The sequence below is a fragment of the Phoca vitulina genome, unplaced genomic scaffold (genome assembly GCF_004348235.1).
Source record: "Phoca vitulina isolate PV1807 unplaced genomic scaffold, GSC_HSeal_1.0 scaffold120, whole genome shotgun sequence".
Lineage (NCBI taxonomy): Eukaryota > Metazoa > Chordata > Mammalia > Carnivora > Phocidae > Phoca > Phoca vitulina.
Window position 1 is genome coordinate 616,067 of NW_022589823.1, and position 17,720 is coordinate 633,786.

The 17,720-nt window shown below is 52.8% G+C and overlaps 2 protein-coding genes across 5 annotated transcripts in view; one reads left to right on the forward strand and one right to left on the reverse strand.

Moving 5' to 3' along the window:
- CUNH21orf58 (chromosome unknown C21orf58 homolog) overlaps window positions 1-7,538 on the reverse strand; it is a 15,844-nt gene extending 8,306 nt beyond the window's left edge. Inside the window, exons 1-5 of the mRNA XM_032398791.1 lie at window positions 6,592-7,538; window positions 4,332-4,597; window positions 3,473-3,533; window positions 2,408-2,481; window positions 1,485-1,652 (exon numbers count right to left, since the gene is read on the reverse strand). Of these exons, the coding sequence (XP_032254682.1) occupies window positions 1,485-1,652; window positions 2,408-2,481; window positions 3,473-3,533; window positions 4,332-4,391 (363 nt within the window). The 5' untranslated portion in view covers window positions 4,392-4,597; window positions 6,592-7,538. The remainder of the gene's footprint in view (window positions 1-1,484; window positions 1,653-2,407; window positions 2,482-3,472; window positions 3,534-4,331; window positions 4,598-6,591) is intronic.
- A 245-nt stretch (window positions 7,539-7,783) lies between these two features.
- Window positions 7,784-17,720, forward strand: part of PCNT (pericentrin) — a 121,236-nt gene continuing 111,299 nt past the window's right edge. For 3 of the 4 annotated variants that reach the window (XM_032398778.1, XM_032398779.1, XM_032398780.1), the window contains exons 1-2: window positions 7,784-9,131; window positions 11,894-12,097. In XM_032398778.1, the coding sequence (XP_032254669.1) occupies window positions 9,075-9,131; window positions 11,894-12,097 (261 nt within the window). In that variant the 5' untranslated portion in view covers window positions 7,784-9,074. Of the gene's footprint in view, window positions 9,132-10,004; window positions 10,084-11,893; window positions 12,098-17,720 lie in introns of those variants that run through there. The other variant, XM_032398781.1, reaches the window with a different exon arrangement.

The window sequence follows — 17,720 nt, forward strand, 5'->3', positions numbered from 1 at the left end:
GAGAGAGAGAGAGAGAGGATGAGAGAGAGAGGACGAGAGAGAGAGGACGAGAGAGAGAGAGAGAGAGAGAGAGAGAGAGAGGACGAGAGAGAGGACCAGAGAGGGAGCTGGGCGAGAGGGAGCTGGGCGAGAGGGAGGGAGGGAGAGGGAGCACGAGCAGGGGGAGATTCAGAACCAGGAGAGGGAAGGCTTCCCAAGCTGATCCCAGGCTGAGCCACACGGGCGCCCCTCCCCCAAACACTTAAAAGTGTAAGACCGTTCTCAGCTTACAGGTCGCACAAAATGAGACGGCAGGCCGGCTTCGGCCTGGAGCGCACTCTGCTCTCCCCCACGTAGACGGATGAAGCTGTGGCCTCCCTGGCTTGGAGGACACCCTGCCTCAGGGTCTCTGAGTCCAGCATCAGGGAAATTCACTGTAACCACCAAAGGCCCTACTTGCCCTTTTGTTGTCACCGGGGCTGAGTGAAAGGTGCAAGCAGAACTGGGCCCATGCGATTGCCATGAGTGTGAACATGTTTGGGAATGAGGGGGAGCCTCCTGCCCCTAACCCCCACCACCCCGCCATTCCTGGAAGGAGGTCCCAGTGTTGGAAGATCCAAAGATGCAGGCTGGGGAGGGGAGATCTGGAGCCTGGACACAGACAGCCCAGGGGCAAAAGGGGGCCTTGGGGGCTCCGTTAGCACAGATCTCTCCCTGATCTAGGGTCACCCTTTCCCACTCTATTCCCTCAACCTCGTGCTGCCAGGTCTTCTTCCAAAGAACAAACGCGCTCCAGGTCCTGGTCCCAGTCTGCCGACACTGCCGTCTCCCTGGCCAGCTGGTCCAGAACCTTTGCAACTTGGTCCTGCCCACCACCTCGGCCTGCTCTTCTCCCCAGGGTTTTGATGAGCCCCGCCTGGCTTCTGTCCCTTCTCTGCACTCACCTGCCTTCCGCTACATTCTCTTCTGCTTAAGAGAGTCAGAGTTGCTTTCCATTGCTTGCAACCCAGAATGCTGAACAAAGGTTTGAGGCTCTCAAAAACTGGAACACTCTTTTACCTTTTTAAATTCTGCCCTTGAGATTAGGGTCTTAGGATTCCGCTGGTCATTATGAGAAAGAGTTGACACACTTCTTCCTCAAACTCAGGGCCCTCCTGATGCTGAGTACTTCTGTTCCTCGTGTAAAGGCTAGGACCTGAGAGTCAGGAGGCTGAATGGGGACCCCAGGCTCTCCTCTGTAATGAAGGGTAAGACCACTTCCTCTCTCCAAAGCCAGTTCTCAGGGCACCTGTGAGGACCGCAGAGAGGAGCCAGGAGCTCCCTGTGCAGTGCCCGGGACATGGTAAATGCGGCCACTTGGCTCCCAGCTGACTGACCCTCTTCATAATGCTGCGGAGGAAGGCCTTGAGACCACCAAAATCCACAATCTCCGTTTGGATGAGGGGTCTCTGTGGGCACCCCATCCTCCCCCACATTGCTTCTGCCCTCAGGTCATGAAGACTTACTGAGTGTTGGATAATCCGTGGTGGCTCCAGGGCTGGTGGGGGCAGGGAGGCGGCGGGGTAGATGCCCATGGGGGGCCCCTCTGGGGGCAGCGCTGACCCACGGGCTCCTCCTCTGTTCACCCCGCTCCGCGCTTGGGCCTGGGAGCCCTCCTCTAGGAGATGCTGTTCCTGCAACACAAGGCAGAGCTGCAGCACCCAGAGAGGGAGAGCCCCAGATACTGAAGGGAGGAGACCGGGCGCCCAGGGCGCACACTCTGCCTGGCACAGCGGCGCACAGACGCGTGGTCCTCCGGTGGGAGGGGTCTCAGGGCGTCCTCGGGGCACAGACCCTCTGGAATTGGAGCCAGGCTCTTTGTGGGGGGCACACATGAGAGGAACCCTTCATTTCACGTGGCAGGAAGGGGAGGGAGCTTAAAACTTCTGTTTGAGTTTACCAAATAACGAACCGGTTTCTGGTTGTTCTCTTCGCCCAGCCAACAGAGTATATTCTCTTTCCCACATCACCACGATGTGGCATTTTATCCTAACTATACGTTTGGACTCAATTAATCGCTTCGCATGGTCATTCCCTGTTGCTGGTGCATTTAGTTTGGACGAAGCCATTGGCCATCTTAAAATCCCACTTCCTGTAGGAATTGGGCCCTTTGCACAGCATTTCCACCTTGGGGATGTGCAACCAAAGCAGGGTTTTTCAGCGAACACTCCCGCTGGAACCCAGACTATGGAAAACATGCATGCAGGTGTTATTTTCTCCATGCAGTCCTGGACCCAGGTGCGCAGGCTCCTAGCTGCTCGGGATCTGTCCATTACCCACCCACAGGTCACAGACATCAGGGAACCAGTGCTTCGTCCAGGAAGCCCTCCCCCATGCCTCTGGCCTGCTCATGATCAGGGTCCACACAGCTGCTGGACATGCGGCCTACCCAGAGTCTCTGCAGAAGATCTTGCCTCCTCCTCAGAGCACCCAGCAGGGCTGCATCCAGCTTGTCCTTGTTTCCTGCAGGGCGTCACATCAGGCAGGTTCCCACACAGGGCCCAAGCACTGCCCTATGGCAGAAAGCCCTTCCTCGGGCTCTGCTGGACTCTGGTGAGAGGGAGAAGGGCCTCACGGGGCTCGGTAGTGAGCGTGACTGGGTGGTGAGCCTGGCCTCCTGCCACCTGGAGCCATCTGGGGGCCCCAAGCGGCCTGGGGGCTGGTACGGTCCACCGAGCCTCAGGTAATGCCATCTGCAGCCTCCTGAGGGAGGGGTCCCCACTCAAGAGGAGGCTCTGAACAGGGTCTGGCCTTCCTTCCTCGGGCACAGCACACCCATTCTCCACCCCCGAGCCCTGAGGATGCCTAGAGCAGCCTGTCCTCTGGGGGGGGGGTCCCCAGGAGTCCCCCTGCCCTGGCCCACTCCATGGTTCTGCTCTTACCTGTTGGCCAGGTGACCTGTTTGGCGTTTCCTGTCTGGATTTGAGCCCTGGGCTCTGCCTGCTGTCCTCACGAGTTTCCTGGAGCTCCCACTGCCAAAGGGACTCTTCCCCATGAACAGGCAGTGTTCTCGTAGGCCTCCCTAGCACCTCACCCAGATGTCACTGAACTTGGGCACGGTCACCGGGAGAGCGGTCCTCTCCTCCAGCTCATGTGGCCTGAGCGACCGTCGGCCCGGGTTGCGGATGCACAGGAGCGCCTGGTCTGGGCGCCTGAAGATGTGCTCACCTGACAGGTGGAACCCCACATACCCCCCACCCCAGAACAAGCTCAGAGCGACACAGATCGGCCAGGTGTGGCCACGTCTGAGCTGGGTGCCCTGTGGCAGACGATCAGACCTCTCTGGACCCCCCTTCTCTTATTTGCAGAATGGGAGTGATGAACGTATCCCCTCTTGGGGTTTTTGTGAGGGTGTGGTAAGCAATGAGGGTGTGCTTGGCAGAGCACCGTGTGTGTGTGTGTGTGTGTGTGTGTGTGTGTGTGTGTGTGTTCTCCCAGCAGCCTGGGCTCTTACCTGCTACGAGGTGGGGTTCTTCAGAATCCCCTTCCACATTGTCACACTCTTGCTCCAGTTTCTGTGTCGAAAAGGACAGAGTGTGCGAGTGGGTGGGGTCTGGGTGGGGGGAGGAGCACCTGCCCCAGAGGGTCTGAAGGGACCAGAGTCCCAGATGGAGGTGACTGGGGACAGAGTGGGGGGAGGTGGCAAGGGTCATCCGTGCTCTCTTAGGACTGTGGGCGTCAGGCTCTCCATTTGGTGCACACAAGTTCCACCTTGAAATCTTAGGGCAGATGCTCTGATGTGAAAGGCCCCTTTCAAGCAACTTTCTGCAGAGCCTGACCCAGGCCAGCTCCATGTCACTGACCACCCACCCCTGACCACTTGAGCCCTGGGCTGAGCAGCACGGTCTGGGCCTGTCCTGGGATGACCCCTGCCGGCCCCTCCACGTTGGCCATGGGCCACCCAGAAGGAGGCGCTGTGCTGGTGGGCAGGCTGGCCGTGGAAGACAGGAAGACGGCCGTCAGGATGGACCGCAGGGCCGGCCTACGCGGCTGCAGACCCTGCACCAACCATGGCCTGTCTTCTCCAAACACTGAAGCCGGGAGGCTCTGCAGGGGAGTTTGTGGGCCCTGAAAATGCTCTGGGCCGTGGGTGTATCCAGCCTCCCAGCTGAGAAGCTGCCAGAAGAACCTAATTGGTTCTGCATAAAGGCAGAGAAAACCAAGAGACCACAGGCCTTCATCATAAGGCTAAAAAGCACAGGAAAGTGTTTTCCCTTGGAAGCAGGAGTATACTGACAGGCATAATAACTTACCTTTTGAATCTGTGCTTCTTTGACAAGCTGTTGAAAACATGATTGCCCCCACTGCCTTACCTTCTCCAAGAGTTTCAGGGTCAGTCGGGTCATCGCATCTGCCACTGAGGAGTCCAGCATCCTGGGACACCACAGACCCACCTCCTCCCTTGGTCTCAGGTTATCGGCAAGCAAGGAGAAGCAGCCCCAGCCGTGGTGTCTTTGAAGGGTTCCTGAGCTGGGCTGAGTTTACCCCCTGGAGCCTGGCCCGCTGCTGCCAGAGAACAGCGTGTGGGAGGGTGGCCACAGCTCCCGGAGCGCCGCGTTGCCTCGGCGGTTGCTGGGCGCTGCAGACACAGACCAGGTTGCCAGGTTTCCACTGAGAGTCCTTCCCAAGCCCCAGCCTGGCCCCCCCCCACAGGAGTTGCCTATAAACACTGCTAATCGCCAGGTGTAGCCAGGTGGGGCTTATTGGGAAGGTGATGAGCAGCAGCTGGGGCCCGAGGGGACAGAGTGAGGTCCTGGGGGGCAGTCCTGATTCCCCCATGCATTGCCCCCACCCTCAGGACTGAGTCCAGAAGAGTATGGGGTAGGGGTGGTGCATCCATCCCCCATGCACTGCAGGGGCCTACCCTCCCCTCATCCATTATTACCTCCAAGGGGCCAGGATGCCCCCAGCCCCTTCTAGGGACCCTCAGAGCCAGATGGGCGTGAAGCCTGGATACCAGGAGGACAGGGTGGGGGCACCACGTCCCTGCGATTTCAGGAAATTCTGGGCGGCAGAAGGGACAGCACAGGGAGCTGACCAATGACCTGCTTAGGGACTTTCCTGGTGGGGCTTCTGGGTGGGTGCACCCCACAGGCTCCTAGCCATCACCTTGCAGGACACAGGGCCACACGGGGCTACCACTCCTCCAGGCAGGGATGTGATTGCAGGATTGGGATTGCCCTGTGGGGATCCTGGCCCAGAGAGGGGTGGAGGCACCTAGGGACAGGACCGCTGGTCCGGTCAGAAGTTGGTGGCTGGAGACATGCACTCCAGCGCTGGGGGGGGAGTGGGGTGCGACACCCAGCAAGAGAAGCCTTTTATAAATGATCGTTCACACAGAGCACAGGGCACAAAACTGATCAAAGTGGCTCTTCATTTGTACCGGCTTTACATTTCAGATTTACGAATTAATCAACCCAGCTAATGAAGTGGATAGAACAGATTGGATATTGGATCCAGTGACAGCGGTCCAGGGCTGGGGTGGGAATGAGGGATCAGCACACTTACAGCCCCCTCCTCAATGCAACTGAACCAAAAACTTGTATCAGATGGCCAAAATTTGGCTAAAAGTCCCTTAAATTGCCCATACACTTCAGTGGTTATGGATTTATATGTATCATAACCCTAACATTCAAACAGGAGGTCTGAGTGTAAACAAAAACTAATTTAGTTAAGCTACTCAAGGTAGCTAGGAGATAATCCACGTGGTATACATAACACATCCCAGTGTGAGTTTGTTAGACTGTTTTTTTTTTTTTTTAAATAAAGCCATTTATTAAAGTTTTGGGGCGCCTGGGTGGCTCAGTCGTTAAGCGTCTGCCTTCAGCTCAGGTCATGATCCCAGGCTCCTGGGATCGAGCCCCGCATCGGGCTCCCTGCTCAGCGGGAAGCCTGCTTCTCCCTCTCCCACTCCCCCTACTTGTGTTCCCTCTCTCACTGTCTCTGTCAAATAAATAAATAAATAAAATCTTTAAAAAAATTAAGTTATTTAAAGTTTATATTTGCAGGAAAATCAGGAAGATGGTATAACAGAGTTCTCACAGTGCATGTGGTCACCCTGACTCATCAGTGCTGACTCCGACCCTGATCACCCAGCTAGGTTTCTTCACTCCACAGTTACTATTTTTCTCCCCTTTCCACAGTCCTCTGTGGGAGGAAGTCATTGTGCACAGCTCATACTTAAGGAGTGAGGGTTAGGTTTTCCTCCTTGGGGTGAGTATCTACATCATTTATTTGGACAGCGTTTTAATTGTTAAAAATAAACTGAGAGTCAGATCAATAACATAGTCTAGAATGACCATGGAAATGATTCTGGGGTTCTAAGGAATATAGATTGAAAACCAGTGACCAAACCCGTGTGGGAAGACTCTGGGCACACACCCCGTGGAGTCTTACATGTATTGTAACATGTAAAGGTTGCGAGAGTCAGGCTCTGGGACTAACTGGTCTTGGAAAGTTGACCCAGTGCTCTGCCGGTGTTGCCTGCCCGACCCCGGGTCTTGTGAGCCCACCCACACCCATGTTTGCTCAAACCACTGAATTCCGCAAGCTAAGACTGAAAGCTGCACTTACCAAAGGGCTGTGGTCTGACTCAGGAGAGGACGTGTTTTCTGGCGGTTGAGTTTCCAGCACTCTCTGAGGGAGGTTTGTCTAAGCTGCGGTTGCTTATGCTCACACATTCTCACTGAGGCTGAAAGATGAGCTTGTGTCAGCCAGCTTGTCATCACACTGAGGAAGCGGCACTATTATTACTGCCCTTACCCAGTCTCAGAGCATAGAGCAAGCAGGGAGCGCACAGCTTGCACGCAAACCCTGTCCGAGGAAAGGCGGGGGACAGGTGAGCAGAGCAGAAGGAACCCCAAACACCCAGTGCGTGTCTACTGCAACACTGCCCAGAGCGATCTCGCTTTTTGTGCCACTTTCTCTCCCGCGGCCGGCCGCTCGAAGTCGTGTCTTCCGAACTGCCTTTCCACGGCCCATCTGGCCCCGTGCTGTTCACATCTCCCATGCGGTACGGAGGCACAGCTGTTCATTTCCCATGCCTCTTCCCGAGCTTGAGACGCCCACCTTCTCCTTCTCGTCTGCCTGAGCTCTGCAGTTCCCTAGTCCTGCACCTGAACTGTGGTGCTGTTCCGTGCACAGACTGCTTTCATCTTCCATTGGACGGTAAACGGGACACTCCAACAGCAATGAGCAAAGTTAAAGTGAGACCGAGAATGTGAAGCCCATTTAGGCCAACAGGATCACCACTGGGGGAAGGCCCCAGCTTCCCCAGCGCCCACGCTGGCAGAAGGCTCGCTCGGCATGGTTACACTACAGCAAGACAAGGTGCTCGGATTATTGTCAGCTTATCAGCGTCCGGTGAGCTTGATTACACCAACAGCACTGGATGGTTAAACCAAACCGTGGGCTGGGAATAAAAACCGTGCGTTGTTTCCCTATCTGGACAAACAGGTTCAAGTGAAGTTTGAAGCTGAGGAACAATGATTTCACAAGACTTCAGATTCCCACACAGACCATGAACGCATAAGCAAAGTTATATTCCTTTTTTCTTTTAAAATTTTAACAGACTTTATTATTTAAAGACTTATTTATTTTAGAGAGAGAGTGTGGGCAAGTGGGGTGAAGGCGCGGAGGGAGAGGGAGAATCTCCAGCAGACTCCCCTCTGAGCTGGGAGCCTGATATGGGGCTCGATCCCACAACTCTGAGATCACGACCTGAGTTGAAATCTAGAGTCAGATGCTTAACCCACTGAGCCACCCGGGCACCCCCCAGACTTTATTTCTTAGAGCAGTTTTAGGTTCACAGCAAAATTGAGCAGGAAGCACATCCCTTTTTAACAGCCATTTAGGATACAACTGAAATTTACCCAAACATCCCACAGCCTTAATCCTTTTCCGTAAGAAGACTGTTCTGATGTTCACTTAACTAGCTCTCTCTCTGGGGATCTAGAACTGGGTACAATTACAGTATCATTTAAAACTGCATCCTCACCACATTTTTCTCAAGGGACCACGGCCGCTGGGCAAGCCGGCCCTAGGGAGCCCCTGCCACCCGGGGGTTCCTGTGCTAACAGGAGTAGACATGTGTAAGTTTGCCTTCCCCGCCCCTCAGAGCCTCTCTCCACGTGGGGTCCCTCCTCTCTCTTTGATCCAGGGGGCTGCTTTATGGCGGAGGTGCGAGCGGACCCATGACCGTGGGAGCCCACCGGGAGCTGCAAGCTGGAAGCAGGCGCAGCGCATCAGAGACCTGGACGCGACACTGTGTCCCCAGAGAGAAACATGCACAGGTGCAGTCCCTGCAGCTCGGGGCCCGATTCCCCGCTACAGACCCCGGCTGTCCCGGACACAGGTCGCACGCAACGGGCGGGACGCACGGGAAGGACACCCAGGCTGGTGGTCCCAGAGCGTCCCGGGGAACGGGAGTCAGGCTCCTGCCACCGCCGGGGCCTCGCAGAGACGGAGCGGGGTGCGAAGTCGCGGCCTCCTGGACTTGCTCCGGGTGGACACGACGGTGGGCGGCCTCGCAGCCCCTTCACGGAAGGGGTGCGGCCACGTCGAACTCCCAGCTAACGAGACGGCGGACGAAGGCTGACGACCACACTCGCTCCTTCGAAGCACGGCTGCGGCCCCGGAGCTGGCGCGAGCGCACCCGTCCTACGCGCCCGCCGCCCTCCCGTTGGGCAGCTAGGGCCTCTTTAAAACCGACCAATCACAGAGGGTTCCGAGGCCTCCGCGCTCCACCATTGGTCCGGCTGGGAGGTGGAGTCCTCATCATGCCAATGGGAGGCCAGCGGCTGGCAGGGGCGGAACTCCGTCCGGGTCGCACCGCCCTGACTGCGCGTGCGCGAGGGCAGGACCGCGACTCCCCCTCCCCGATTGGCGGCGGGGCAGACGGCGCACGCCAGGGGCGGAGCCGGGCTCACGTCTGCGTGACAGTTGTCGCGGGGGGGAGGGCGAGCCCAGACTAGGGGGAGGGAGTGTAAATAAAGCGAAGGCGGCGGCGTGTCGATCCCGTCACCTCTCGGGCGACCCGCGAGAAGCCCCGGAGGGAGATGGAAGAAGATGAGCAAGAGCAGCGGCGCAGAAAGGTGGAGGCCGGGAGAGCGAAGGTAAACGGCAGCGCCTCCTCCTCCTCCGGCTGTCCCAGCGTGGGTTTCCAAGGGCAGGTTCCGGTGACTGCTTCTGTTCCGTGCTAGGAGCGGATGCGGGCAGGCAGGGACCGCCGCCAGAGTCTTGCCCTTCCCGCCGACTCGGCTGGAAGCCGCCTCCTGGCCGCCGCCATCTTGAATCGGCCGCCCTCTGCCCGGCCCCGCCCCTGTAGCGGCCGCAGCCAGTCACCGGCTGAGGACGTGTGGGGTGGGGGTGGGGTGGCGCGAGGAGGCCCGGCGCGGGGCAGGCCGGGTTCGCGGGGCTGCGCCTGCGCGAGGGGCGGGGTGACGCCCGTGGGAACTCACGGCGGAGGAGGGCCGGCGCCGGCGGGTGGGGGGGGGGTGGGGGCGGGTCTCGGCCGCGCGCCGCCTCCGGGGTTCCCGCCTTCTCTCGAGGCCTTGCCGCGCCCTCCGGCGTTTCCAGGGAAGCTGGCGCAGCAGCCTCTCGGGTGGCGGGGGAATCTCGGCCGTGGCGCCCTGATGGACACTGGTGGCCTAGGAACGCGCCGTCCCTGAGCGCCCGGCCACATTGCGCTCCCAGTAGAGAGTGAAGGCCGGGCTGGTGGGGAAGGGAACGGCTCTCCCCACCCCGCGCGTCCTCGTTGTCCTGGACCGCCGGCGCGTCGCACACGTGTGCAGCCGCACCTGCCGCAGCCCCGCCTCCCGGAACTCGGGACTCCTGGACGACTGATAGGAGCTGTGACTTATCTCCACTTACGTCCACTTAAAACTACGTACAGATTGTCATTTCACTTGGAATTATGCAGTTTTTTTTAAATATAAAAAAGAAGTTTTGGAGTGGTGGTCCAGGAACACATGAATTGTTTCCATTGCAGAGTGCCTTCTGCCGACCTGCTGCCTGATATTCTCGGGTCCGGGAGCTCTTGTGGCCTCACTGCTGTTTGGGGCCCAGGTGAGGAGCTCTGCTGGAGCCATTCCCCCATGCTGGGCCTCCTGGACAGAGTGCTGGGACCCTAGGTTGTGGTTGCCCCGAGGAACTCACTGTGCGCCTAGAGTCGTGTGGCTCCAGGGATGCATTTATCATCTCGCTTTTGCCCCAGTTTTCATGTAGACACTGGTACTTTCTGTCAGGGGGGCATATTGTGGGGATTGGGCCATGACCCGAGAAGACCCAGCTGCAGAGGCAGAGTGGATCAAGCAGGCACTTTGGCTGTGACTCCTGGCCCCACCCCATTCAGGCTGTGTGTGGGAAGTTGCTTCCCTGTTCTGCCGAGGGATGAGCGAGAGTCTGTACGGTGCCACCCCATTAGTGGGTAGAGCCATGCGAAGGTGCTGCGCTTGAGCTCAGATGGGGCCAGACATTGGGAATTTCATATGGACCAGCTCTTAGGAGATATTCAGTGCTCGTTTCTTCCTTGGAGGGAACCACAGGGCCAGTGCATTAAAGAGGCCATTCACAACACGTAGTGACTGTGTAGCAGCATCTAATGGCAGGGTGACAGGCAGAGGACAGAGGGGCCTCATTCAGGCTTCCTGTGAAGCAGAAACTTGTGATGGGTTTGAAGAGGGGGGTGGTGGCATGTTCTTTTCTCCTTTACATGTGCCTGGCATGTACATGGGCCAGGAGATGAAAATGAGCCGGAGTTTAATATTTGACGTGTGTATTCCCCGAGCTTGCCATGGTTTGTAAGCATGCGTAAACGTGCTTAAAGGAGTGTTGAGGGTGATGAGGAAGGTTCACCTCGTTGCAGGAAGAAACAGGGCACCTCTTGTCCGAGAACCCAGGCCAGAGGGGATGATGGTGATGTGGGAGGGACCCTGGGGACAGAGTTGATGGAGTGGGGCATAAAATGAGGAATACGGGGCTGGTTTGGAAGGCAGACTGTCCTGGAGACACAGTTTTTCTCATGTAAATGGCCTTATGTAATTTTTATGTGTCTGTGAAAGCACGCACTTCTGTTACATTTACACAAATATTTGTTAAATGCGTTGTTTTTATAAGCACAGCTGTCATTTGAAGGAGCCAGTGTCTCATGAAAAGCTGATATTAGATCTCACATCTTTGAGTAAGATCCTAGTGGGAGACCGTGTGTGAACAGAGGCTAAAGCCCTTCAGTTTGAGGGACTGAACAGAGCTAGGTTGTGTCTTCTGATGGGTGACATTCTGTGGAGGTCCCTGGTGCATTGGTGAGCTGTGTCGTGAAAAATAGAACATCTGATTCCATAAAGGAGGATCTTAGATTGACCTGGCTTAATTAATTTTTTGCTATTTCTGTACCTTGTCTCAGAATCTATGGCTAGGAAGTTTTGGCTAGGCTATATATTTCCTCAATTGGGGGGAAAATGGGAGCAAAAAGAGATTTAGCATTTATGTAGTTTTAAACCTTAAGCATGCCTTGATTAAGCTATCAGTCTTTTAAATAGATGTATTTTTTTAAATTGTATTTTTCTGTGAACTGCCAGTGGCAAGAAAAGCTATTCTGCCAGTTGGCCGTATTGCTTTCTTTTGTCCGTATATATAGGCATAATTAGCAGTTCCTTCGGATAGAATTCTGAACTTAAATGCTAGTATTGCAGATATTAATGAAGGCAGAGTTTGTGGGACAGGGATCTGTTGGTTGACGTGGGTCTGGTGAGGTTTGGCTGAGTACGCTGGGCCAGCCCCAGAGCCTCATGTTCCCCACCAGCTCATTGGCTTTGTGGTTCTGTTACTTTTTTCTTACTTACCTTTGCCTTTACTACTTCTCTACATTTTTGCGCAGCTTGCTCACTTCCGACAGAGAAAAACAAAAGGTGACTGTGCGCATCCGAAGAAAAAGACGGCGAAGAGGAAGGGCCCGGCTGTCGATGCGCCTGTCCAGGAGGAGAGCCCGGTAGCCACCGAGGATGGTGGACTCCTGGGAAGAGGGGACGTTTGCAAAGACGAGTCGTGCGGTGACACCCCTGATGGGGCAGGAGCAGCGCAGGTGGGTTTCCTCAGCACTGTGGTTTAGGTTTAACGTTTTGCTTATTTTCTTCTTGTTGCTGGCTATCAAAGGTGGGGAAAGAGAGCTTCACTTTACAAAAAGGGAATGTATTTTTATGTTTTCATCCCTACTAAATGTCTTATCTTCTATGATTTTGGATTGACTGAAGACAAGTGTCAGTATAGGTTCTTGCTTTGGGAACGGAAATTTTATCAGTGTGAGTTCCTTGGCTGCGGCTGTGTCGGCCCCTGTAACAGGCTTTTCTTCGGACACTTAAACCATAATATTCCTTCACCTGCTTATCGTCCTTGGTTTTTTACCTTCTTTCTGAACATTGGGATGAAGAGGGAATGGGTGAAGGTGTTGCACAAATGGTGTCTTGCTGGACGAGGCACCACCATCCTCTGCTTGAGGCCCTGTGAACTGCAGGGCGGGTGCGGCTGACTGGTGGATGCAGGGCCTGCGTGGCCTGCCGATCGCCTGGAGGTGGGCTTTCCCTGTGGCTTCTTACGTGCATTATTGAGGGCCCTTGAATTGTGATTATTCCTTGTTGGGTGCAACAGAGCAGGTGCAGGTTTAGGTGTTTGCTAGAATGAGCTGGAATACTGGTGACTGAGGGCAGAATTTGACAAAAAATCATTATGTGTCTGGCCTGCTTTCTTGGAAAAGTGGCATCATTGCCAGTATGTAGTTGTACTCCCTCGTCTGGGAGGCAGCTGGCCAGCAGGCTGGGGGCCCAGCCTTTGGGTGAGCCTGACCCTCCACTGCAGGCCTGAGGTTCATCCTCTGTGCTTGTCCTGGGTTAGGGCAGCAGTTCTCAGCAGCCTTGTCTCCATCACAGCTGTGCAAGTGAACGGAAGCTATAGTGAGGGTCCTGGGAGTTGACGTCCAATGGCTGTTCTCTGTATGTTTTCTCCTAGCCTCCTTGAGGAGAAAAGCTCATAATTTATAATTAATAGTTAGTTATTTTATTTTTACTTTCAAGTCAGAGAAGTGTTTTTATTTTAAATTAAATGTCCTACATATTTTAGCTTTTCATTAGTAGTGACAGGTTTGAATTTTGGCGAGAACTTGGTAGAAGTGATGATATTCCCTGCTCAGTGCACCTGGTATTGATACTTGATAGTCTCACTACTACTGGTAATGTCAACTTTGATCACTTAGTTACTGTGGGACCTGCCAGATATCTCTGGATAGAAAAGTTACTATTTTTAACTTTGTAGTTAGTAAGTGTATTGTGTGGAGATAGAGACCCTGCAAAGTTCTATTTCTCATGCTTTCCTCCACTAATTTTACCTTTCATTGATGATTCTTGCTTGCAACAATTATTATGGTGGTGTTGGCCAAATGATTTTCGTTTCTAGCATTCTTTTTTTTTTTTTTTTTAAAGATTTTATTTATTTGAGAGAGAGAGTGAGAGATCACGAGCGCGCACACGAGTTGGGAATGGGCAGAGGGAGAGGGAGAAGCAGGCTCCCCGCTAAACAGGGAGCCCAATGCGGGACTGGATCCCCGGACCCTGGGCTCATGATCTGAGCCGAAGGCAGATGCTTAACCAACTGAGCCACCCAGGTGCCCTGTTTCTATCATTCTGTCTCCGTGTATTAAATGACATTCTGCTGTAAGGAGGAGCTGTCACTTCCCTCCAGTGTATTTATGTGTGCAATTGTTTATACCAGTATGGACTTAGGGATTTTTCTTTTTTTTCCTTTTTTAAGTAAACTTTACACCCAACATGGGGCTCAAACTCACGACCCTGCGATCAAGAGTTGCACGCTGTACTGACTGAGCCAGCCAGGCGCACCTCGGTTTTTATTCTGTGGGTTTTAACCCATCATGTCAACCATGTCAGTGTTTATTTTGTTGCTGAAATACATAGATTTGGCCATTGGGAGTGCCTTTGAATTGGCATCTGCCCTTCCGACATGTCCTCATTGTTTCTGGCACCTTAATTCCTTACATTTTGGCACCAAGATTTTCCAAGTTTATTTTGTCCTTTTCCTGTTATCAGCCCATTCTTCAAGCTCTGGTTTCTTTTAGTGGAGAATGGTATTTAGAAACCAATATCTGGGTGAGAGGTGTGCTTATTGCTATTGGGGTATCTTTGCTTCTAGGCTGTTTCAACAGAGCTAGATCTCTCTGTTTCTTTGTCACCCTGTGTGTATAATAAAAACCATGAGTTCACACTAGTACCTTCAGTTTCCATCCAACATCATAGGAATCATTCTAGCTTCCCCCTCTCCTTAATCTTAATTCCTTTAACCAATAGTGAGAAACCTGGCTTCATTATCTACAATATATTTACTTATTTGCTCAGTCTTAAAATATATACAAACTAGGGCGCCTGGGTGGCTCAGTCGTTAAGCATCTGCCTTCGGCTCAGGTCATGATCCCAGGGTCCTGGGATCAAGTCCCACATCGGGCTCCCTGCTCGGCAAGAAGCCTGCTTCTCCCTCTCCCATTCCCCCTGCTTGTGTTCCTGCTCTCTCTATCTCTCTCTCTATCAAATATATAAATAAAATCTTTAAAAAAAAAAAAAAATATATATATACACAAATTAGTTTCAGAATTGCTAATCCTCACTCCTGTGAAAAACAAATTTACTAACTAGAATATTTGTATATATAGTTGGCCCTTCAACAACAAGGGGGTTGGGGCATTGACCTCCCTGTGCTGTTGAAAAGAGGCCTATAACTTTTGACTTCCCAAAACGTAACTGCTGTTAGCCTACTGTTGACCGGAAGCCTTACCAGCAAAATGATGTAACAGTTGATTAACACATATTTTGTGTGTTTTCTGTATCACATACAGTATTCTTTTTTTTTTTTAAAGATTTTATTTATTTATTTGAGAGAGGGAGAGCCCGAGCACGAGTTGGGGGGAGGGACAGAGGGAGAGGGAGAAGCAGGCTCCCTGCTGAGTAGGGAGCCCGATGGAGGGCTTGATCCCAGGACCCTGAAATCATGACCTGAGCCAAAGGCAGATGCTTCACCAACTGAGCCACCCAGGCGCTCCTACAGTATTCTTAATATAAAGCAAGCTAGTGAAAAGAAAATGTTATTGAAGTCATAAGGAAGAGAAGATACGTTTACAGTACTGTACTGTGTTTGTTGAAAAAAGTCTGTAAGTGGACCCCTGTTGTTCAAGGGTCAGCTCTAGTTCTTTTTGGCTTTAGCATCCCCAAGTTTGTTGTGTAGTGTTCCAAAGTTGTTTAGTTTTTTTATTCTTTACTTCTTTGTTATAGTTATTTTATTCATTTGTAATGCAGTTAGTTTTATTTGTTTTATTGTTTGTATTCTATTTTGGTTCTTCTCACATCCAGTTTGATTTAATTTAATTATTTTTTGAGTAAGTGAAACATTAATTACCAAGATTGCAAAGATCAGAGCTGTACTCAGTGTCATTTCTTCCTCTTCCCTACTACCCCATTCCTATCTAGGAGCGGTATGGTTGGATCCTATGGTAGGTGTGTATTTAACCTTTTAAAAATCTGCCAGAAATGGTCCTCCAAACTGGTTGTGCCATTTTGCATTCCCATCAGCAATTCAAATTCAGAAATACAAAGGAATGAACATTCAAGACATAAAGACGTGGAGGGGCCTTAATGCACCTGGCTGAGTTGGAAGGGGCCAGTGTGGCAGGCTGTACTCCGTGTGATTCTCTCTGCAGAGCACTCCGGTGAAGGTACAGCTGCGGGCGGAGGTGGTAAACAGAGGAGCAGTTGGGGGGAGAGCTGGGTCAGTGAAGCAGAGATCTTCTAGGGAAACTATGCTGTGTGATCGTGTAATTTTTAAAACATCATATTGAAATGTATTTGTATGCAAATTGAAAGAACCATTTAGGAGATTGAGGGACCGCAGGATGGAATGCAGACTGTGACAGAAAGCCGCACCAGTATGACCAGTGTACAAAACAGCCTCACTTAAGGGGGTGAGGGAGAGGTGCCGACCTGAGTCTCTTCGGGAGTGAGTGGAGTTTGGAGGACTGAAGGCATAAGGAGCCGTGCATAAACAGTGGCTCTGGTTGGTAAAGTTGTTTCCCATGAGAATAAGGGTGAAGGATTCTGGTACTGTGTACCTGCATGCTGGAATCGAGCAGCCAAGAAAGGACGGCCGGGGGCAGGAGCGAGGTGTCCCGTTGTCTCCTGACAAGCTCACGTAGCTCTGCCGCAGTTGGCATTTGGGTTGAAATGAAGTGAGGGCCCTTGGGGTCTGGGCTGTATGCGGAGGGCAGTGGAGAGGTCAACTGGAAGAAGAGGGTGGGAAGAGGTCAGGGGAGATTGAAAGGCTGTGCGTGAGTCACTTGAGCTGTCAGAGCACCGCAGATGTTGATTCTCCGTTCTAGAGGCTGGATGTCCAAGATCAAGTGTTGTCAGGGTTGGGTTCTGGTGAGGCTGCTCAGTGTGTCCTCACATGGTCTCTCCTCTGTGTGGGGGACAATAGTCCTATTGGATTAGAGTCCCATCCTTTTATCTCCTTAAAAGCCCTGTTTCCAAATAGAGTCATGATGGGGGTTAGGGCTTCCACCTAAGAGTTTTGGGGGATACACTTAAGTCCATAACATTCTATCCTCTGGTCCCCCAAATTCGTCTTTCTTGCATGTAAAATACATTCACCCCATCCCAGTGGCCCCAGAGATCTTAACTCTTTCAAGCATGTATTCCAAGTCCCAAGTCTCCTCTAGAAATCAGATATGGGTAAGACCTGAGGTGGGATTTCTTCCGAGGCGGAATTTCTCTCCAGCTGTGAGGCTGTGAAACCAACGTTACGTGCTTCCCAAATACAGTGGTGGGACAGGCATGGGATAGACCACCCTACTCCAAAAGGGTAATGGGTCCCCAGCAAGTCCAAAACCTAGTTCGCAAATTCTGTTGGATTTTTTTTTTTAAAGGTTTTATTTATTTATTTGAGAGAGAGAGAACGCACACGTGCACGCGCATGAGCAGGGAGTAGGGGCAAAGGGAGAAGCAGACTCTCCGCTGAGCAGGAAGCCCAATGCAGGGGCTCAATCCCGGAGTCCTGGGATCACGACGTGAGCCAAAGGCAGATGCTTAACTGACTGAACCACCCAGGTGCCCCTCTGTTGGATCTTAAGGCTTAAACACTCCTTGAAGTAGAAAATTACTACTTGTAGTAACAGTTATAAGTAAAAAACCAAAATGCTATGCCATGGTCACTGTATGAAAGCAGATCCCTGCCACACCTCCCTCCCTGTCCACAGGTGAGGACAGAAACACTTCTGCACCACTGTCCCCCCAAGCCCCTAAAATGGCTGAGATAACTCAGAATTAACTCAACTTCCCTTCCCTACGCAGCGAAAACCAGGTCACAGCCATCAGTGTCTCCTCCAAAAGTGGCGTGAAGAGGACCATGTCCTTGAGAGGCGTGGTCTGGAGGTGGAGGAGCTTCAGGCCCAGCTGCTCTGTGTCCTGGCATCCCTGCCAGCAGGGTCACCGTTCATCTGTTGACGTCTTGCTTCTTTCAAAGGAAATGTCACATGTACTGTAATGTTCGAAGGCTAGGCGTTACCTCTTAGTCATGGATTCAGGCTAGGCAGTACCTCCTAGTCGTGGATCCAGGCTAGGCAATAGCTGCTAGTCGTGGATCCAGGCTAGGCGTTACCT